This window comes from Rhagoletis zephyria, unplaced genomic scaffold (genome assembly GCF_001687245.7).
Source record: "Rhagoletis zephyria isolate East Lansing unplaced genomic scaffold, Rhagoletis_zephyria_1.1 Rzeph_scaffold_04544, whole genome shotgun sequence".
NCBI classification, from domain to species: Eukaryota; Metazoa; Arthropoda; class Insecta; order Diptera; family Tephritidae; genus Rhagoletis; species Rhagoletis zephyria.
The window spans coordinates 909-10,712 of record NW_016161627.1 but is presented as its reverse complement, the minus strand read 5'-3'; the positions used below and the strand labels follow the sequence as shown (position 1 = coordinate 10,712).

Here is a 9,804-nt window from a genome sequence, read left to right as displayed (position 1 = left end):
TGCTAAATAAAATCGAGAGAATATAGCGCAAAATTCGAACCATCACTTTGTGATTTAGTTGACCAAAAACAGCACATTCCGGCCAATAAACCTTAAAAGGCCATTAATAAAATTGCGGCAATAATAGTGGGACCAGTCGTAAATTAAAATGTTTGTATGTTTGTGGTTCGTGCGCCATTGGTGCAGTTAAAGACATTAAATTTATTGAGCAAAGCCGGCATTGAAGAAAGGCGACCTCGCAGTGGGTAATACGAAAATACTTGCACTGGAGAGCGCTGTAGGCGAACAGCTCAAAGGTCGTAAACGTTCCACAGATTGCGTCAATCGTAAAATATTTTGGCTGTTTAGTAGTTAGTGCAGAATTTTACATTTATATCTTCAATAATTCAATGAAATTTTATGGAATTATTACCTCTTGAATGTGTATTTTCTACTGCAACCAGAATCTGCTTTTATTAGTTTGGGATGAAAGGAGGAAAATAACGCGTTTAGTGATTTGACAATTTTTACTATTTTTTTTTAATAAATATTCTAAGCAAACGAAATTATTTCCAGTTAGTTTCTTCAAAGTTTGACTATCTTTTGCAAGGTTTTGACTATGAATATGCCTTATAGGTTTTATAATAAGTTATAGTTGATAACAAATCGATAAATTATTGAACCCATACAATGATAGTAAAATTTAAAATTTATGATAGCTTGTAAATCGATATTTGTGCGTATGTATGTTCATTCATACATGTTTAAAATAACATAGTCATATTCATCGATGACAGTTATCACGATAAGAGATCGATAAATTTTTCGGTTGTTGTATTTATAATTTTAGTTAAAAATTGATCATGGTACACCAATAACGATTTCTATTACAAAAACCTATAAGAGTGAGATCATGATAAATCAACGGCCGTAACTGCTATGCTTTTTTTAAAAAAAAAGTCATTTTTTATCGCCATATTATCGGTAAAAAATAACTTCAAATTTTACTTAAATTTTTACGTTATTTGTTGTTTTTTTTTTGTTAACAATTTGATTGAGCTTGAGTCCGTTATTAATTAAAATTTGTGTGGAAAAACAATAATTTGCATTTTGGTAGAAATTATAGCTGCTATTTCTGAGATCACCACATCTCTTCATCAGACTTCTTCAACCGCCGTCAATGGGATATGCACCGGCGAACTCGGATTACAAAGCCAATGGTCTATCGACTGGGCTTTTTTTCGATCAAAAATAAAAGTTGACTCTTGAACATTATTTTTTCGTGACAAAGGTTCTGATAGTTGCTCTTACTTAATTGGAGCCTTCTAAATTCAATGGCGTCCCCAGTTTTTCCCGATTGTCACCACTTTTGAAGATAGCGTTACTTGAAACTTTGCTTAAATTGGAACTATTTTATAAAAAAACACTCCCTCAGTTTTGAAGATATTTTACTAAAATTTTGCACACGCTTGTATTTTAATATTTCCTTCACTATCTCATAAAATTATCGAAATCGGTTCACTCTAAAATCTAGCTCCCATAGAACTGATTGTCCAGAAACGTTGTTTTGCTATAACTCCGCCAACTAAACAGGTAAAAATTTAGTATAGGTTCACTTTAACATATAGCACGCATACAATTTATTATTCAGATGAATAACTCAGTGAGAGGGGAGACCAGTATTGCATGTATGTATTTATAAAAAAAAAATATTTATTGGTTCAAAAATGGTGGGTAGGCACTGTGGCCAATGGTAAAGTTCATTTACCACCTCTGCATGGTTGTAAGTCATGCAGAGTCCGCAAAATGCTCCGGAAGCAGTGTCCGGAGGATGCATCAGACTAGGCCGAGCATNACGGGGGATGCCATTGAATTTGGAACGTCCCGATTAAGTGAGTTCAACTTTCAAAATCTTTGCTTAAAATTTACAACTTGAACAACGTAATTTGAACCCAGCTTATTCTTTTGTTTTCTATTTCATGTTTATTCCTCGCCTAACTTTTGAAGCACTTGATAAAAATGAATTACACTTATATTATTCGATTTGTTAAGAGAATACGAGTAAAATGATATATAAAACATAAGTGTGCTCACAAATTTGAAAATTACAATTTTTTTTCTTTTTGAGAGTGTACCTATTTTTTAGATTTGCCCATATACATGCTTCCCTATTATTTTGTTTGGTTTAATGTAAATTCACGACATCCGTCAACTTTCAGTCATTTCATTTCTGCCTTGCGTTACGTATACGACGCGTTGTACACAGAAGGTGAAACCTTCAAAATCCCACATTATTAGCTTAGTGGTACACACTACATACTACCTTCACTTCGCCGCTGCAAATAATTTACATTCTCAACAATACTCTATGGCTTGGTGCTACATACTCGTACTTATAAGCATTTTATGTATGTATGTATGTTTTGTTGGGGCTTTATGTATATCATTTACATATTTGTTTGTTCATGTGCCTCGAAAACATATTCCAGCTGCGGATTACGCCTTATCATAGCTAAGAGCACTGGCGCTTGTAATACTGAGCGCACTGTAAAGCTACTTTATGACTTGTAAATGTTAAGCTCAAAAGAAAAACATGCTTAAGACGACTTTATGCGCACTTTGCCAGCGTGGCATTAGTAGCAGCATAAAAGCTATGCAGCTGAATGAAGCTCTGCCATGAGGATGACAAAATGGCGAGGGCGTGGCTTTGTTTGGAAAAAGCGCATTTGCGGTCAAGGTTAAGAAAGAATGTATACATAACTGCAGTTGGTTACGGTTCGAAAAATTAATGACAGATATTTTTACTTTCGTGCTTTTAGCAGTGCTATTGCTTCGCCATTTGAACTCTTCCATTTAAATTTCTTTTAAAATATTTTGCATTGCATTAGCAAGTGTCCGGTGCTATGATACTATATTCCTGTGAAACTTTGCACCACCCTGCATCTAATCGTCATTCATCATTGTCACAAAAATGAAGGTCCCAACACCATCAATGCCACCGAAGCACATTGACAACTGCAAAACCAATACAATCATCATTAAAATCAGTAGCAGCAGCAGCAGCAGCAACACCCACACTCACACTCATGCATACATACTTGCCCAGTCGCCAAACACAACAATAGTGCTCTGCTATCACTCTTTACTGCAGTGTCGCAACATGACGACTACCATCATCGTTATCATCTTATGCTTGCTTAAACTACAACAACAATAGCATACCATCAGTCAGTCTATTTATTGCAGCAGTTGCTGCATTGGGAAAAAAAACACAACTATACATAGCTCATTGGTTGCATGCACGCTCGTGTTCACTCGCGCTCATCGTTCCCTTGCTGACCTCGCCCTGGCCGTAGTACGCTGTCAATTTCACTCGAATGCAATATTTCAGTCATCCATCTTCAATAATTCCGAAAACCATTTTAATAAACAAAAATACAAAAACAACTGCAACACACAATAAAGAAGCATGGATACATATATACGTATGTACGTATGTATGTAAGTTTGTACGAGTACTCTATACAGTGCAATGAGTGGTAGCTATGCTTCGGCGTCTTAAATAGTAATACATAGTGGATGGATTGGAAGTTATTTGTATGGCATAATGAATGAATGAGCGAATGAATGCATCGCATAGCTGGATAAATTGAGGAGGAATGGCTGGCTATAAAGTGCTTTTCGAGCAATGCTGCCAAACATTTGGCGCTGTCCTTTTTTTGACTTAAAGAAAGCGAGTACAACAGCGAAGCGAATAAGTGATAAAATACTTGAGTATCGGGCAGGATTGGAGAAAAAATAAACAAATAAAAAATGCAAGAACAATTCTTTTATCTAGGTCGAGATGGACGGCATCTTACAAAATCTGGAAATGTGAATTTTTTTAGAATTTTTAAAGAAGCAAAAAGCTAAACCTTTATTTGTCTGTTGAGTTTTAAAGTGGTTATATGTGTGTAATTCTATTCGGTAGAACTCAGTTTCGATTTTTGATCTAATATATATATGTATATGCACGTTTGTTGTTCGCGCCTCGGCGTCAACTATTCCAAGGCAAAGGGTAACGCAGGTCCTACAATTTGTGTGGCAACACCATGTCGAGAGAAACAAATTGAAGGAAAAACACATTAAGAAATTTCGTCAAAGAAAAACGCTTTTATTTCATTTTTTATGTCAGATATGGTAAAATTGAAATTTTTAAAATTTCACCGAATTCGGTGAAAACTATTCAGCCTTATCATGAGTTTCATTTTCACTTTTCAATTTTTGTTTCCATGTATTTAATATGGGCGGATGAAAAATATTCGGGTGGGTTTTTGTAGTAAAGAAATTTGAGCCAAAGTCGATTTAATTTCAGCACTGTATTAAAATCTATCCACGTCGAAAGTCGCCATTAATAATCGCATGAAAATTTCCACCAACTAGTTCATATTTTCGGTAAAAAATTAATTTTTAGAGGCACTTTACTTGGTAATAGTCCAGACCTTGAATCACATTGATTCAAAATAAACCACTCTGGTCTCCGAATTATATTCTCTACAAAGAAGTTTTATTTCTATATACACTCAAACTTCGAGACCACTTTCTATATACATATGTAAGTATTTATATAGTTACTCGTAGTAATTAAATTGTAATCAACACTTCGCTCCACTGTGCAACATCGAAAAGCAATCCTAACGCGCTGCAACACTTGAATGGTGTCCGCAAATACTTGAAAAAACTGATGGAAAAAATTGCTGTTGATTTTATTGCTTGCCAGTTTTGAGTGTCTTGCTATATATATCTCTTCTGCGCTTTGTAATTTTCAATGCCAATATAATTGTATTTTGTCCACTTTCCTTCCAGCTGCTTCCACTATCGCTAGTTGTTCTCGCTTCATATTGCATTCAATATTTTTATATTTTTATTTTGCACTTTGCTAATTCTTATAGCTTCACTGCGTTCGAGTTCAACTGAATTTATTAGTTGCCTTCTGTTATTGACTTCATTCGTAAAAGTCAGAGCCTTAATCATAAATGCGCAAATATTTATTTTGCACTTAATGAAAGTTCAATATTTTGCCAACAGTTGTATGAAATTGTATAGTCGCTGAGGGAGAGTGAACCTTATTTTATATTAAGCAAATAGTACATAAGTACTCTACACAAACCTTTTCTAATTGGAAATTGTTTTTTTTTTTTTTAGTTTTCATAAGGCTTGTCTTGCCGAATTTCTTACCATCGCTGTCTTAATATCAGCTGTCATTTCTTAGTTTGACAACTCAGTTTTCATTTTATCGCACAATTTGCATTAGGTACAGATCGATCTGATTGGCTTGATGCCATTTTGAAAGTGATATGTTAAAATAGCAAGTTGCCCACATGAGAAAACAGGCAAAGGAAAAACAGAAATTTGACAGATGTTAAAACACATTTAGTAGAAGGTGGAGACGTGGGGTTAAGATACGCGTAAGAACTGCCACACTTAAAAATCCCCAACTTTGGCATTTTTTGTAAATATTTACTTTTTTAAATACTTTTGTCACTTGAATTCTGCCGAGTTACGTTGGGCTGTCATTTTGTGCTGATAAATGTAAGGCCAGTGTCACACGATTGGTACATTTGTACAGATTTGTACATTTTTATATTGTACTATGTACAAAATAAAAAAATTTTGGCCGATTTTTTTTTTTTGTAGTCCCACGATTGGTACAAAACAGCGAACTTCTATTGAAAATTTGAACAAAATATTTTTCGTGATTGAGATAAAGAAAAATATTTTTGCTTTCACACGAACGGGATAAAATTTGCACCAAATTTAGGACAAATGCCCAATCGTGTGACACTGGCTTAAGGCAAACAGCTAAAAGTTAAAAATTTTTAATTTCGTTCCTTAGCAGGGGTTAACTGTGTCGTTAGTCATAATCTCCAAAATAGCAGCTACAACTTCTACTGCTCAGACTTTGCGGCTTTTTCCATTTTTCCTAAAAAAAAAAAAATCATGGTGTATAGCGCGATAACATTGTTTAAATAAATAGTTATCATAACACCTCAATAATAATAATAATAAGAAAGAAAATAATTTTTGACATCTTCTCTCAAGAGAAATTTTTACTCTCTACTGCTCTTATAAAGCAACGAAGGCTTGTGCCTTATAATGAGACATCTGAGCATTTGGTCCCTAAGTGTTCATACAGCAAGCTTTTTCAGAAGCATTTTGGAGCTGAAAGCAATGCAGTTTTTGATTTTGATTTTTCCATTTAATTCTTCAGCTTCAGCAAGATATTAAAATATTCAAATAGAAACGAATTTTTCAATTAGTCTTTTAAATAAAATTGTGGAAATATTCGCTTTGTTCCGCTTTGCTTCGCTCGACGCTGTTCGGCTTACTGTATGAACGCACCCTAATTCAGCGATGCTTTATTGCCGTAAATTACAAATTTAAAATTTCATAAAAAGGAAAAAATCTTTACAAATCACCTTGCAGAAGGGTATCTGAGCTTTTTTAGAAATACCAATATGTATTGAATATTATTTTTTTAGCGTTAATGGTCGACTTCATTACCGCATATTTCGTACCATCTTCAAAAGAGGCACAACTCAAAAATCAAATCCGTAAATATAACTGCTTGTGAATGGTACTGATCCAACGCAATTAATACAAAAACAGATATAACGGTATTTTTCTAGTTAGAGAATATTATCAAGAAGAAAAAAATATTTTCATTAATTGCAGATAAATCTTACGAATTGATTTTACCTTATTTTTTTTAGTTGTGCCCCTTTTGAACATGGTATGCGAAATGTCCCAGCAGTCTCTTATTTTCCCTCCGCCTTCTTGTACAAATTTGCCAACAATTTTTTGTATGCATGTACATACGTGTCCTTATAATTTTTAATATTCTCTTTTTCTATCCTTCGCATGCGACAGGTCAAAGAAGATTGGAAATACGTGGCCATGGTATTGGATCGTCTATTCTTATGGTTATTTACAATAGCCGTTGTCGTTGGTACGGCCGGAATAATATTGCAGGCGCCGACGTTATACGATACGCGCGTACCAATCGATATTAAATTGTCGGAAATTGCAACGACAACAGCGAAACCGAGCATTGCCAAACCTGTGTTATAAAAACAAATTGCAAAGAAACAACTACAACAAAAACAAAATAGAAAATAACACAACAACAAAAGTAACTAATAAGATAAATGAAATATAAAGTAACAAAAACAACAACCAAAAATTGCTTAAGGATAAAAAACAAATAGAAATAGAACTAAACGAAAACATAAATATACAAAAAAAAAATAATAATTGGAAAAAAACCATTTATAAAAAGTGAAATGCAGCAAGCCAAGCGGAATGTGATGAACATAAAACCGCGAACAGCAATGAATGGCTATTCCACGAAGATGGACTTACAATTCTGAGTAGGCACTAAATTAACGACAACAGCAACAACAAAAACACAAACTAAATATGTAAGTTATTATAATGCATTACTACTAGTTACTACTTATACAAACAAACTACTAATGTACTAACTAATAAATAATAGAAACACTAATACTACTACTAATACAGCAATAACAAATAACGATACTTGTAATGATAAATATGTACATTGTTTACTAACAATTAAGTACATACATCACTAACTAAAGCAGTTAATGAGAATAAATTAACATTGCATGGTTACTTCATGTACAGAGCGAGCGATTAATGCCAAATGAGAAATGTTTGTATGTATACTTATTTATGATTATTACATAAATACATATTTATGAGTTAAGTCAGAACTGGAGGCAGTGTATCATAGTCGTAAGTAGGTAAATACCATTGGCATTATAAGAGAACCCCCAAAGCCACTACATACACACCTACTATGTACATAGATTTGTAAATGAAGTTGTGTATAAGAACTAAACGAAAGCAAGTAGCAATGATTAGCAGGCTGACAGCTTTTGAATGAATACAAATTCTGAAGCACTGCCCCAGGTGCGCACTACAAATGCCACATTATAATTGTAATTATATTGTTACCAATAAGTATGTAAGTTATTTATATGTACATATTTATACATATATAAAATACGAGTATGATTCTAGCATGCGTGCGTGATTTGATACGAGGGTTGTTGAAATTTGCAGTCGTTTTTAGTATCGGGATTTTGATTTCCAAAAAAACGGGACTGGACCCGAAGCTTAATTTTCTTTAATATTTAAACTCAAAAACACAGTGTTTCTAGAATGAAGTTTTTACAGAAAAGGTTTCTGTATTTTTTATACAATAAAACGGTTGTAGTTTTCGTTTCGGTGAACCGATTCAAACGAAATTTTAAAGAATTTTTTCCTGTAAGTAGGACATGGACCGATCTATTTGAAAAAATCGTGTTTATAGTCTGAAATGAAATTTGACACTGCGTACTCTAAGTTAGTATTTTCGGAAGAAAGTCAATACTTTACCTTCCTTCTAAACACGTTCACAACAATATTAATTAAGAGTTTTCGATGTGGAAATAATAGCACAAAAATACTAGAAAGGCGCAGCAAAGCTCACTGTGTATTTGCTAGTATTTTTTACCTTTAACTAAAAAATACTGAATACCTAAAATTAGTAAAGTGATTTTCAACCATCAAATACACAATGTTCCAGGCATACATTTTTTTTCCAAATTTAATTGATAGGTCTTTCGAAAATCTTCACTGTCGAAAAAGAAAGTCGTAAAATTGTCTAAAAACTGTCAGAGGCCATTAAAAGTACAATATATGCATGTAAATTAATTAATGAATTAAAAAATGGAAATCGCAGTATGCATTTTTAATAGCTAGCGGTATCATATTCAAAATTTGTCCATGAATGATACGATTTCATACTAAACATAACTTCTCTGGCAGCTTTTCGATTAGTACGCGTCAAAGATGTACACCAGCTTAAGAAAATAAGCCTTAGTTTACAGCGTGTCTTCGATAAAAGCAAAAACACAACCAGACGACTTAACATGTAAAAAGTTTTTATGTCCCTGATTCCGTTACAGCGCATCTCATAAAATTTCAATTTGGTCTATTTCGTTCCCCTAACTTCGATTGTGAAAAAGGAGCACCGCTCTGGAAGTCCAATCGTCGGAAAATGTGGATAAAATTATGGCCAGGCACACAGACAGTCACTCGTCGGAAGCTCTGGCAGCTTGCTTGAGACACTCTTATGTATCTGCTTTATTGTTCGAAGCTGGAACAAAGCGATCACCACCTACTCCTGCCTATGGTGAACGATTTTGGTAGAGAAAAAATGTGCCTCAATGGACACTTGTGAAATTAGAAAACGCACTTCCGTGAAAGAGGATTAATGGAATTACCTTCAAAATGGCAAAAGTTTCTACAGTAAAATAAAAATATACGCTTAATTTCATAACCCACAAGTATTGTAATTTGCTTCGGCCTTAGTTTAACAAATTTTATCTTACTAGAGCGACCACTCTGCACTGATTTGAGATCTAACTCTGAACTGTCAATAAGCCCAACAGTCTGTATTCAATCCTTTCTTATGCGCAAAGAGTTGGTAAAACCCGAAATACAAAAATTTGCATCCCTAGTTGGCACAAATAAAACAACAATGCATACCAAGTTTAAGTGTCTTGCCCACCAATTCTCTCTCGTAACTCGTACTAACATAAATTTTCTTTTTACTCCTGCTGTAAACATACAATACAAATAGGTAAATGTATCCAATTGTTGTCATATTTCGTGCTCGGCTATTTGCCATAATTCAATGCAAATTTTATGCTTCAGGTAAACAGTTTATGGGCATTTATGCTACGAGTACTAAGCTGTTATTGTGTTACTTCT

At 33.9% G+C, this 9,804-nt stretch overlaps 1 protein-coding gene across 1 annotated transcript in view; it reads left to right on the top strand.

Moving 5' to 3' along the window:
- Positions 1 to 7,089, top strand: part of LOC108370882 (acetylcholine receptor subunit alpha-like) — a gene marked incomplete at its 5' end in the record, with an annotated part of 33,350 nt that extends 26,261 nt beyond the window's left edge. The window contains one exon of the mRNA XM_017626305.1: positions 6,889 to 7,089. Coding sequence (XP_017481794.1) covers positions 6,889 to 7,089 — 201 coding nt within the window. The remainder of the gene's footprint in view (positions 1 to 6,888) is intronic.
- Between the last annotated feature and the right edge of the window lie 2,715 nt (positions 7,090 to 9,804).